This window comes from Thunnus thynnus, chromosome 10 (assembly GCF_963924715.1).
Source record: "Thunnus thynnus chromosome 10, fThuThy2.1, whole genome shotgun sequence".
In the NCBI taxonomy this organism is placed as follows: domain Eukaryota; kingdom Metazoa; phylum Chordata; class Actinopteri; order Scombriformes; family Scombridae; genus Thunnus; species Thunnus thynnus.
Genome location: NC_089526.1, coordinates 19455084 through 19469058, shown reverse-complemented (window position 1 = coordinate 19469058; position 13975 = coordinate 19455084). Strand labels below are relative to the sequence as shown.

General features: G+C 38.3%; 1 protein-coding gene across 1 annotated transcript; it reads left to right on the top strand.

The window, feature by feature from the left end:
• Positions 1-5011: 5011 nt before the first annotated feature.
• Positions 5012-13104, top strand: si:dkey-79d12.5 (maternal B9.15 protein). The gene is made up of 5 exons (XM_067601943.1): positions 5012-5172; positions 8705-8882; positions 9053-9190; positions 9419-9749; positions 11826-13104. The coding sequence occupies exons 2-5, from the start codon at positions 8710-8712 to the stop codon at positions 12036-12038; spliced, it is 855 nt and encodes a 284-aa protein (XP_067458044.1). The 5' UTR covers positions 5012-5172; positions 8705-8709; the 3' UTR covers positions 12039-13104.
• Positions 13105-13975: the final 871 nt, after the last annotated feature.

Sequence of the window (13975 nt, the reverse complement as noted above, 5' to 3'; positions counted from 1 at the left end):
TTAAATAAAGAAAAGAAATAGTAATTAGGTAATTATTTCTCTTTATATGTCAGCCTTATATTAGACTGCAGCACTTCCTACAAAAGTTTTGCAAAAATACTATATTTAAAACATTTATGATTGATTATTTTGCTGAAGAAGTGCAAATGGGATGATTAGGGCACAGAGTTAATGATACCTGAAAAATATGAGAATGAAGAAAGACAGTTAATACCTGACTATGAAGCAATGAAGACTTAAAAAGAGCAAGTTACTAATGTGGTTCCTTTTTTAGTGTAATATGCTGTAGAAATGTGCCACTAACACCTTTAACTGGATGAAATCCGAGAAAAGAAACCAGCCTGCTCTCTAGTGGTCACAAAGAGAAACAAACACTCTTTTTGTCTGGAGTGAAATGCAACACGTGTTTATGATATGTGTTTCCATCCCCATTTATTTGGCAGCTTATAAAATGTGATGCATTGTTAAAATACTGTAGATTAAACTGTCTGACAGATATAGCTGCACCCCAATGAGCTGCAATATTTCATCAGTGGTTAAACAGTAATGTAATATCATAATTTTAAAAAAAAAGACTTTGAAAGTGGCAATTATGCAAAAGTACACTGAGCTTATAATACTTGGAGGATAAATGCAGGATTTCTACATTTATTTTAAGTAAAGGATCTAAATATTTCTTCCACCACTACTAAAAAGTAAACGATCATATTATAGCAGCAACAAAAAACTGATTTATGTAGTAGGAAGAAAGATGGATACACACAGTCACACACACACATACAGACACCAACGCTGCCAAAAGAAAGGGAATATAGAGAACAAACAAAAGACTCCTGCAGAATCTTGTTAATAATGACATGAGACTGTATGTGGTGATTTAGAGTTGCAGTTTTTCAGTCTGTGTTGCTGTGAACTGCTGGTATTTATGGACGTTTTATTGATCTTAAACACACTGACTCACAGGCTGTTATGGCTGTAGCGCTGTGGTCAAAAGAGCACTGGGTGTGTAAAAGGAACTGTGTTGGACTGTTCTTTGAAATTGAGATGAATCACAGTTTAGGCCAAATGGTGTCAGTTCCTTGTGAAATGAAATAAATAGCTGCATTGACCTGAAAACACATCATAGCAGAATTTTTTTAGTGAAACTACCTTTTACAGTTTTGAATAGTCAACTGCAGTTCTCAAAGAGCTTCACAACCCTGATTTTAAGATGAAACAAAAAATCAGGCTCCATTATGGGTATAAAGAAAACCACTGATGGAATGTAACTAAGTATATATTTACTCAAGTTTTATCAGTTATAACCCATTAGTAACAATTTGGGGGTTGCCACAAAGAAAAATCTCTTTGGTTGGTGTTTATTCTCCTTCACTGTGATACTTACTTTGTCCTTTTAGTTCCTGAGGAAAACCCTTCCAATGGACAATTTGACCACTTATCATCTGGAAAAGAGGAGCACAACATTCAAACTAAAACCCATTTCACTGGACTTGATAGATTATGGTAAAAACAACTCTTTATTGATGACCTACTAACATTTGGAACTGCAGATTTGATGGCGTATTGGAGAGTGAGAAACTCACGAGTATTTATTAATGAAGTACCAACATTTATAACTGCATTATTGCTAAAAAAATTTTAAAAAGCGATGGTGGAAAGTACATATACTCAAGTTATGTCTCTAAGTACAGTTTGGCACGTTTATGTGGGCAGATAAACCCAAAAGCAGAAGCAACAGGCAGGCAACAGGAACTGAAGAAACCATATTTATTACCAGACTCAGGTTGCAGGCAGATGAATGCAACAGAACTGACTGGCTTGAAACACAAGGAGCATAACACAAGGAACAAAAACAACAACTGCAAACACTGGGATACATCAACCATGAACTGACAAAGAACAGAGAGGTATAAATAAACAAGGAACTAATCACAGAACAAGACACAGCTGAGTGGGGCAGGAGCTGGAATAAAGAGGGAAACACAAGGATTGTTTAACAATGAAGACAATGAGGGTGTGGCAGGCAACAAACAGGGTAAGGCTAACAAGACTAAACACAGAACAGGTGTGCAGGGGAAAACAGCCTGACCAGGACGACGGCAACACATGAGGAACATAGGAAGTTACAAACTGACAAGAATAAAACCAAAGCAAGGCAGAGCTAAAGCCAAAGAAAACCCTGCAGTCAGAGGAAAAAAACAACACCAAGTTCAAGCACTACACAAAGAAACAGAAATGGCTAATGCAGTTATTACAAACAACTTGTAAACCAGAGCACAGAAAACACACGGAGCGACACTAAAAAAACACAAAACACAAAAAGTCCAGAAACACAGAGTCAATGACACAGTTTTAAGGTACTTATAATTTACTTGAGTATTTTCACTTTAAACAGGGAAATATTGCGTATTTTACTCCATAATTATCTGGCAGCTATGGTCAGTAGATACATTGCAGATTAATTTTATTGTATATTTTTCATTTACATTTTACCTTCAAACCATGTGATTCATTTATAAGAACAATGCTAAAGATGAGACTTGGAGTATATTCAGTATATGAAATGCATAGGCTTATAATAATCCAATAATAGGCTATAATATAAAAATTTTACATGAGGAAAGGATTTATTCTGCATAGTGAGTCTTTATTTTTCATACTCTCCGTTCATTTTGATCATGATACTTCAGAACTTTCACCTATACCAAATTTTGAATGCAGGATTATTTTTTGTTAGCGGCCTGGTTTTATTGATGGCGATGCTGATCTGTTGGTCTGACAACCGCTTTGGACCAGATTCAAATATCTCAACAACTACTGGATGGATTGCCATGAAATTTTGTACTGACATTTATGGTTCCCAGAGGACGAATCTGGGAACCATAAATGAGTGTAATGTGTGTGTGTGTGTGTGTGTGTGTAGTCTGTCCCTTTTCTGTCCTGTCTGTTTGGTGGTACAAGGAAGTTGCTTTATGCCCTCCTGATCATATTCTTTATATATGTTATTGGTTTATTTATAATTTTGTTGTTCTGTTTGTCCATACTGTAATTTTTGGTATTCTGTACATACAACATCTATTGCATGTCTGTCCAAATGAAGAAGTGGAAGAGTGAGTGATCCCTCCCCTGTTGCTCCTCTGAGGTTTCTTCCATTTCAATTTTTCCCTGTTAATTATTTTTTGGGAGGGGGGGGGGGGCTCTAAGAATAGAAGATGTTGTATATTGGTCAGACTGTAAATCCCCTTGAGGCAAGTTTGTGACTCCTAAAAACTTTGGTGTTCCCCTTACTTTTCCTCTAGCAAACCATAACATTTGTGCTTGTGAGTGAAACCTCTGGCAGCTATTAGATGGATTTCCATGAAATATAGTACAGAATCAGGCACTAATTGGCCCCCTTGTTTATGAATAATCATAAATATGATGACTTTGCCTTTAGGGCCATCATCAGGTTGAAAGTTTTAACTTGAGCCAATGACATTCCTGTCAGCCTGAGGTGTAACCTACTTTCTGTTATAATCAGAATGAGATCATAATCATCTTTATTGGCCAAGTATGTTAATGCATACAAGGAATTTAACTCTGGCTCTCAATGAACTTAAACACAACACAACAATCTTCAGAGACATACACAAGGAACCATTCTTAACATGCTAAACTAAGATGGTGAAGTAAACATTATGCCTGCTAAACATCAGCATGTTAACAAAGATTGTCTTGTATTATGGTACCGTATACATTACTTTTAGTTACATTTACATTGCTTTTTTAAGTTATCAGAGTTCTTCCTCAAGTGCTAATGACAAGCAAAAGGATTTTTTCACAATCTGAAAATCAAAATGATTGAAAGAACCAGTGTGTAGGATTTAGTAGCATGTAGCAGTGAGGTTGCAGATTGCAACCAAATGAATACACTTCCCCTCCCCCTCCCGTTCCAAGCGTGTAGGAGAACCTACGATGGCCATGAAATACGCGAAAAATGCAAAAGGCCCTCTGTAGAGCCATCTGCTCTGGGCTACTGTACAAACATGGCGGTGCAATATGCTGTGCTCTGTTGGAGGAGGACCCATTCCCTATATAGATATAAAGGGCTCATTCTAAGATAACAAAAACACAACAATTCTTATATACAGGAGATAATGCACTAATGAAAACATACGTATGAATATTATATTCCATTTCCACAAATAGATACCCCTAAATCCTACACAATGGTTCTTTAAATTGAATGTCAAACCTTTAATTAAGGAATGAATTAGCCTGCAACAGAGGTTTTCAAAGTGGGAGGCAGGCCTCCAAACAGTTTCAGGTGAAACTCAGTGAATGGAAATGAAAAAATATTACATTAGTTATTACATTACTTATCAAAAGGAGCTCACATAGAATAGCCTAAATGTTTGTGGCTTGGTAAAAGAAATAGTTCAGAGATACAGTAGTTTTGGGGAATTTTACTGTTTTTCCCACTTTCACAGAGTCAGAAAGTAATAAATGCCTTCAGAAAGACCTTTTTTATTTATTTGGTGTAGTCTGAAGTAGGCCTATATCAAAAAGCAATATCAGGCTATCTTGCCTCAACTGTTGAGTGTCTATGGGATCAAATAACATAATCATGATCCCATAGGTATCCAGGAATTGAGCGAAACTGAGCAAGTAAACTAAAGGAGGGTCCTTTGTCTTTGAGAAAGGGTAACCAAAATAGGTAAGAACAATAGGGTCGCCTTACTGTTGCTCGCTATATCTGTCACAGACAACCCTCTGACAAAAATAGCTTATTAAAAAGTTACAAAAAGTCACAACAACACTAGTATTACATCGGATGTCATCACTGGACGGTAAAATGACAACTGATTAGTGGGAATTGGTGAACAATAAACAGTTGTGCTATGTTGAAATCCCCCAGTCAGCTGTTTACCTTGACTGACCATATTTGGGCCAGGCGGGGTGTCGCTCTCCCCGGCAGCCAGTCAGTTCTTGCTCACGCCGCGATGAGTAAAGGAAGTGAGTCACGCTGACGGTAATGTTACGTCTCCGTTGCAGCAGCAGAGAACAAGAGAGAACAAGGAAGCAACATGTGCTGACCATAAACTCCCAACACATCAGCACAGACAGGCAGGCAGCTACGATAAGAGACAAGAAGCCGAGGACTGAAGACTGGACTCTTTTAGTTTTTAAACTGTGAGTCACTGTTTGTTAACTTTGTAGTGAATTTAACATGATTTAAATCACTTTTACTGGGTTGTTAATCGAGCTCGTGTTTGTTACATTGTCACAGTTTTGATAGGGGTTATAATTATAAATCTGCCACTCGCTTTTATATCTTAAGGTTCGTTTATTGTATTCCTATATTTTATTTTAACAGTGTGTTTATTTGACCCGCAACAAAAACTTTTTCTTGCTGCTTCTAACTATTTTAAAATGGGGCTTAATTTTTAATGTGTGACCTACAAAATAATAGAAAATTGCCTTATCAAGTTGGGCTAATCCACAGTCTTTTCTACCGAAATTTTAACAGTCATGGCCTGTTGCTACTAACTTTCTAAATTTCCACTCGGGGCTTTCCGCGCTGTTAGAAAAACCAAATGCGTTATTTCCAGCCTGCCGCGTGAAGTTTCCTTCATCACAGCAAAGACCGAGAAACAGACTTGGGGGTGAAGAATAAATTAGCCGTAGTTTGATCTTTTTGTTATTTTTCTATCCACGACCAGGCATACGCTAACACGTGTCCCCTCCTTGGATCACACAGCTCTGTCTTTACTGCTTTGTTGTGTCCTTTGTTTCAAGCAGATGCGAAAACAAGGTGGTTTCGTTGTCGCTTAAATTAAATATCGACGAAACCACGGGAAAGACCTCAACATGTTTCACTTGAAACTGTCTGTCAATCACATTTGGAAATCTGTTCTGACCTGATTCCACTTATTGGTATGTGACAGGGTGTTTGGGATAAATATGTGGTGTTATTGGAGAAACATCAACATGCTGTCAAGTAACATACAGAAGTAAAAGCTCCAGTCTGCCCTCGCATACAAGACCAACACTCAGGTAGTTTTCGGGTATGAAAAAAACTGACACTACAGGACACATTCATGCTGTGTAAGCAGAAGTGGGGGCAATTCTGTTTGCAAAATGGGTCAAGTTGTTGTCTTCACATGTAGGATCCAAAACAGTATCTGCAGAGCCTGTGATAATGGCAGTGTATCACTGTTCAGTGAAAAGACAGTAAACAGGGTTTGCAGATTGAGAAGCTGCTGCTTGTCACGTTTGGAAGCTTTTGTATGGTATCACTCACCCTCTGATTAGATCAAAGAAATGACACTTAGAGAATCAGTGAAAACGAGCACCATTAGTCATGTGAATTTCTTTGAGTTTCTCTAGTATCTACATACATGTATCATTAATTTGGTATGATGCAAGCCAGTTGAAATCATGACTCATGGATGTTTACAGTAAAATACATTACACTGAGTCAGTAGTGACACAGTTACATGCTGGCACTGAACACCTGGCCATATGGGCAAAAAGTGACCTCACGATAATCTGAAGAAATCATTTTAACAATGTTACATGTTGTTATTGTTGAGTGAACTGATTTAAAAAAATATTTATGTCAATTTTTAGGCAAAGTGCCAATTTGTTTGCTGGATTTCTTTGCACTCTATGATAGTAAACTGGATACCTTTTGGGTTTTGGACTGTTAATTAGACAAAACACAGAGGTTTAAGAAAGTGAGTTTGTAATTTTTCACTATTTTCTAACATTTTTAAAACCAAATGAGTCATTGATTAATCAAGAAAATAAGGGTCAGATTAAATAATGAAAATATTTATCATTTCTTGCAGCTCCACTTCAGTTTAACTGAAAACTTTAGCAAATTTGGAGATCCTTGGGTTTCACTTTACAGCAACGATGTGCTAACATGCAAAATAACACCTTAAATATAAAAATTAATGTCATCCCATTAAAGGGGACCCATTATGCTTTTCTTTATTTTCAGTCATATATATATATATTACAATGTCGGATGTTCATATTAAACGTAGCCAAAGTTTCAAATAATGAGGTAAACGTATGTAGAAGTAAATCCTGCAACATGGTGGCCTCCGTGGAAGAGGACCTGCTCCCTATGTAGATATAAAGATCATTCTAAGGTAACGAAAGCACAATGATTCTTATTTTCAGGTGATTATACGCTATTAAAAACATACTCATATTATATTCCATTTCACTGCACCTTTAAATTATTTCCTGAAACCTTTGAAGTAGCATTTGCTTTTCATCACATATTTAGATCAAACAAATGTGGATCATGTCAAGTCAGTATCATTTTTCTGTCAAAAAAACAATTCTGCTGAAAGACAAACACTGAGTTTTGAAAATCAAGAAGGAAAAAAATAGTACGAGAGTAATATTCATAAACAATTTATTAAGCTTTAATGTCTTCTAAACCCAGAATGCTTCGAGACATCTGCTAAAAGCTCTGCCAGCTAAAACACCTTATCTGTTTTCAATTCCTGTGGCCTCTGTAACACAGCATTAAGAGGAATTCATGTCCAAGGCCGCTCAAACATTCTTCAGAGTCATAGCAAAAATCTGAAACGGGAAAACCTACCAGAAAAACCTGTGTTCATGTATGAGTGTCAGACGAAGGGACAGGCTAGAAGTTGCAAGATATATAACCTAGTGGCGGTGGAGACTGTTGGAATGAACATATTTAGTTTCTGGGTGAGTGATGGAGAACAGCATAACTGAAGAAGCAACAACAACAGCCTGAGGAATACATACTATTTGACTCTGTTTACCTTGCAGACTAATAACTAAGTGTAATATCCAAGTAGCTGTTTGAACATAAAAACATAGTATTGAAAACACACAGCTCATGTAATGGCAAAACATATTTGTAAGGGATTTGAAGTTACTACTGCTTTGGATGGTTGTGTCACTGGCTGCTCTGAAGAGGTGTGGCTATGTCTACCAGAGCAAATAATAATTTTCTCTCACAACACATTACACAGACTGAGGCAACGGTGGTGTGTTTCAAGCCACAATAACAAATGACTGTCTGCACCTCAAACTTCGAGGCGTGACTTTCTCGTCAGGGACATCAGCCGCAACATTTGCCAGCTCAGCTGCAAAGTTTAAATTGCCTTGGCCTTTATTAAACACACTCTTCTTTTCTGGTCAGGCTGACATTGGCACCCAACTCAAACAGGCATGCTATCGGAAGATAAACAGCACAGTGAGCTCATTGGATTTGCATGTTGAAAAAGTCAACATGCCAGTGCTAGTTTGCATCTTGTTTGCCTGTATACAAACTCTTTCCTTTTGTCAACATGGAGCCATGTAGCTGTAAAATGCCTGCCGCTCTTTTACACACATTTAACACTTAGCCGCCCTCAAGGTAATAAAAATAGAAGGCTCAGGGGCAACTGAACAGGGAAATGCTGTTATCGCTGCAACTGAAGTCCTCCCCCCCCCCCCCCCCCCCACATCTCAGTGAAGGGAAGTCAGAGTCTGTTACCAAAAACTAAAATCACCTCAGACTTTGGTTTACAGAAAAAAAAATGTGAGTGCAGTTATTACAGATGAAAGCTGACAGCGATGTGTGATTACAGAACCACATATTCATATAGACACACAAAATCACAGATACATGTGTTGATGACCTCATCCCCCCCCCCCCCCCCCCTTATTTTCTCTTCTGTTTGTATAGACATCATGAAAAGAGAGGTGAAGGCTGGAGTCAACTTCCTCAAACGCCTGGCTGTGGCACGTGGCAAGCTTGATGAAGCCAAAGCAGAATTATTTGCTGAGAAGCTGCAGAAACTTTTATGCGACAAATATGATGACCACTGGTACCCTGATTGCCCCAGTAAAGGCCAGGCATTCAGGTAGTTACCCATATGAAAACTCCACACATTTGCCACTGGATGTCTTTTTTGTTTTCTTTGCAAACATTATAAATAGTATCACTCTTTATTTTTATGACATTTTTATGAAAGCTGAAAGTTGAGATACACATATAAAAACACTGAACCTTTATGGTTTAATCCTTTTACAGATGCATCAGGATAAATAATGGAGTACTCTGTGATGAAGTGCTACTGAAGGCATGTGAGGAGAGTAATCTCACCCCCAGTGAGTTGGGTCTCCCGTCTGAGGTCACACTGTGGATCGACCCACTGGAGGTGTGCGCAAGGTGAGTCACCGTCTGGCCTGCTGAGGCGAAGGCAAAGAATGACACAGACAGACACGCTTCAAAAACAAAGAGGCATTTCCCACTCTTGCCGGGACTTTGTGCGAGTCATCATGATGCATTTTACTAGATGATGAATAAAAAATATGTGGAAGGGGAGTACAAAAGAGGAGTATAAGCTGACGTGTGTGTGTGTGTGTGTTTGTTTGTTTGTGTGTGTGGTGTCCACAGATCTGGAGAGAACAGCAGGCCCTTCTTGATAGCCTGTTTCAAAGAGGAAGAGGCGGACGAAGAGGATGTGAAGGGAGAACAGGACTCCACGGACTCAATAAACCTGGACACCTCAGATTACCACTCTGCTACCTCTTCTGATTGTGGTTCCGCCGCGTCGAGCGACACAGAGGAGGAGACAAAGGATGGCGAGATGGAGGGGGAGCAAGAAAAAGAAGATAAAAATAAGAAGCAAGCGGCAGAAGGCGACACCTACACGGTCGTAATGGTGCCCAGGATTCGGAAGCGGCAAGGAGAAGGACCAAATAAGGTCAAATACGTCAGAAATATGGTAATTTTTTCTTCCTTTTTTTAGCACCATCTGTTGGTATCTAACAATTAAAGGAAAATGCTGGCAATATTACAGTATATACATCTTACTGTCATCAAATTACATGACTAGAGCAAAACCAGCAATGAATTCTACAACTCCTCTGTGCCATAGGTTTCCATTGTTGTCCAAAAACCATTAACACATAAATGAGCCACACCATTGCACAGAGTGACATGCTCTTTCATTACCATAAACACGGGCCCTGTAGTCCCGCATTCACTGTCCAGCTGCTAGAGCATCAAATGTGTACTACTACACGGTTGGAAATAGTCCCCAACAAGTGCAACAAATATTCCTGTTAGTGTAACATTTGCTGGATACTACAGTAGGTACTACTTTCTTGCATGTCATACCCATCTCTGCTCTGTTTGCCACTTCACTATCCAATGAAGGCAAAAATGCCACACACACACACAAAGAAACTAAATATTTGTGACCCATTTTAAAAGCTGTATGCCTTTTAATTGGAACAAATGGGCCAGAGTGTAGGGAATTCAGAGAGTTGAGAGACTAATATATTGTTGGTTTTGGTCTTTTCATGGATTTGTTGACAGTATGAAAATAAAATAACATCATTCTTATTCTTTACAGTTGTTCTCAAATGCTTTGGCACATTTCTCGAAACATTTTTAAAGTTCTCAGCAGTGAAGATGCATCTCCCAAAACAGCTCATACATGCAGCAAAACACTATAATTAACCTGCAAACATCTGTAACTCACCCAAACCCTTGAATTCATGTTTCAAAATTAAGTTGTTTGGCCACAGATTCTCATCGACCTCATATGTAATGCTCTCTCTTGCAAAACAACGGGGGAAGAATCGTCTTGTATGCCGCAGCATTCCTCTGCAGGCTTCTGCTATTATGTCATCACAAGCAGCATCCATTGCAGCAAGTAAAGACATTTGATTTTGTGGTCGATGATCTTATACTTTACACCTCCACTTTGCACCTCTGTTGCCCCTGTCCAGTGTTCATCTTAGCAGGCCATGTTCACAAATTGTAGTAACTCTGTCGCCCTCAAGCTCTATAAATGTGTTTTACAATATCCATACTCATGACTTACACCTGTAAGCTAACTGGACAGCACATGCCATTGGTTGACCGAAGATGTGAGTAACTCCTCATTCATAAGTTTCGCCTGACAACAAATTTATCAATTTAGCAGACTTTCAGACCACTCCATATCAGTGCAATTTAGGAAACGGGGGTTCAGCAGATTTTGACAGTTAGATGGACTATTCTGCATGTGATGACTTACTCAATGAAAAAAGTATTACATATTTTTGAAAATAAAACTATTCACCTGAGAAGAACAATCTATTTTGATCACAAAGACATATACAACCAATGATTGTTCAAATCGTAGGCATTTGCACTTAGTCATTTGCCTAAACTTGCTAAAACGTTAGCAAATGGTAACAAAGAATGAGAAATGCTCTCTCTGTTGTGCACAAGTAACAAAATATGAAGAATTTCACATATTGTTTGGACGACTTCAACTGTCATTCAAAAACTGAGCCAAAGCAACTGAGAAAAACTGTAAAGCAGTTATATAGAAGCACTACGGGTTCACAGAGTTCATGGTTTAATTCATAATGCTACTTTCATGGTTCAATACACATTTATATGAAGAGAAGGGAGTGTGTTTATAAATGTAGGTCATACTGATTTACAGGGATTTCTCAATATATGTAATACAAGAACAGCAGTGCTTTATAATATAACAAAACAGAAGATACCATTTCGACTCAGCAACCATATCACTGCATTGAGTTGATTTTTTTTTTTAACAAATTATGTGGTGAATCATTTGATACATACTTATAGTGAATTACGAATCTTGTTACACCCCTAGAAAGTACACCATGGATGTGTCTCTTCTGCATAATGTACAGTATTTGGTCACTATCAGTATTGCATGTTCTAGAAAGGAAAGCACCATCTAATCCTCCCATGTGGACTAACTGTGACTAACACTCATCCTGGAAAGTCTCCACCTCGCTAATCTCTTGCACTACTTTCAATATTTCAGCTTCCTGCTAGCCTCCAGTACTACTACCACCCTGCACCAGTTTGGCCTCAGTACAAGAAGGGCGGTCCGGTGTTCCTCACCACAGTTTGTGCCCCTCCGGCACCGCCGCCTCCGCCTCAGCAGGTATTTGGCTACTACATCTTGCCGCAGCCGTCTCCACAGTTCATTCTGCCTCAAGCCACTCTGCAACCATGGGGAGCTGCGCAGGGTTAGACCGTCCAGGAGCTGCGGCGTGAAGGTGGATAGAGCAATATAAGCTCCTTCAACTGAGCCATGATATCATGTCAGGTGTCTGAGCTAAACATGGGCCAAAAGAAGAACTTTTTTTTAAAAAACTGTATAGCTCAAAGTTATTCCTTGCACAACCTGTAATAACTCTTCTTTCCTTTTAATTGTGGTGACTTGTTATTGATGAATTGTATTCAGCACAGAGATGCCACTGTACTTAATAATGGAGTGAAAAAAAAGTTTGATTTCTTGGAATCTGTCAGGTCTGCACTGCTATTTTTTTTTTCTTTTTTTTACATACTGTATGCATTATGAACGACTGCAGTCACTGGGTGCTTTGGCTAACTCAGGAACTCTCAGCAATATGCTTAATGCCAAATAACTGTCTTTTCAGGTGTTATTTCTCTTATTCATGTCTCTCACTTGTGCTGCAAAATAGCGGTCCACTATGTATACATCACAGTTAATCATTGTAAAATGTGATTCAGGGTTTTAATCTACTGTAGCTAGTGACAATATCTGTATATTAAGAAAACTATTTTTTACTAAACTGCTTGTAAATAACACAAAACTTGGATACCACAAACTGATGCACACTTTCTAATCTTACTGTCTTTTTGTTGTAATTTATTTGGCCACCAGTGGATGGCGCTGAACTCCCAGCTAATACATGAAATTGTGTATTTTTATATTAACAGTGTCTGCTGTATATTGCAAATCTAACTTCACAGAGCATACATGCTTTTAAACTTTCTCTGCTGTTAGTAAAATGTATAAAGAAATTCCTTATTTAGGGGTATCAGATTTATGGCTGCTTATAGCTATATGTTTTTTAAAAAGTTTTTACTGTAAATATCCTCGCTATGAGAATCTGCTTTGTAAGGTCTGAACTCAAACATATGTCACACTGATTCTTACGTACTGTGATTATTTAATTATTTTTGATATTTATTTACTGTCCATGCAACTGCAAAGCTTTGTTTTGCTTCCACCTTTTGGATCAGCCATTTACTTTCTCATTGCAGAGGATTAAATCAACTCATACCTGAAATTCTAACGTGTGATTCCTTTGTCTTTTGGAGTAATATATATATACTTTTGAGTGGAACATTTGGCAATTGTGTTGTCTTTGTTTTCTCTCATATAAATGTTCTGACTTGACCTAGAAAACACCTGTCAGTCTGAACACTCGCAGTGTCACACCATCTTAGCGTCAGCAGGATGCTCCAGCGGAAGGACTCCTTTGTGCGTCATTTAGCTCAAGGTCATGACGCTGTTCCTCCTCAAACAGGCCTAGTAAAGAGGGTGAGGGTAGAGATTGTGTTTCAGTGTTTTGGCTTAAGGAAGGAGTTAAATTTCGAATTCATTTAGAGGAAATGAAGGGACATCTTAGCAGCCTATTCTTTTTAGAAATACTTCAGGATAAGATGGCAATTGATCCAAGAGAGCAAAGACGCAAATGAAAAGCACAATTATAAATAATAAAGAATGCCGTATAGGCCTATTTATAGGATTTTTTAAAGGTTACAAATGGATGAGTGAAGAATGAAGGCCGGTACAGTCATGAGTCATTGCCAATCTCGGTGAACCTTGACTAATGTTTTGAAAAAGACCACATCAAGGCGAAGGATGAATTTAGGCTACTCAACCACGAGATGTCACTCTGTAGCTGTTGGGTAACTTATGCTCAACACTGATACGTGTGTAACCACAAAATAAAAACATGTAACCCGAGGTTCCTCGTGGGTTCAGAAAAGTATTTTTTTTTCTTCATAGTCTACCTTATTTTTGATCAGAATAGAAAAGCAAGTGGATTGTTCCCCGATTGTTACACTACAAAACATTTAAAGTAGTGATAAATCTGCGGCTTTTCACAAAATAGCATTTTGTCTGACCAGTCTTCAGCCGGATAAAGAAAGAAA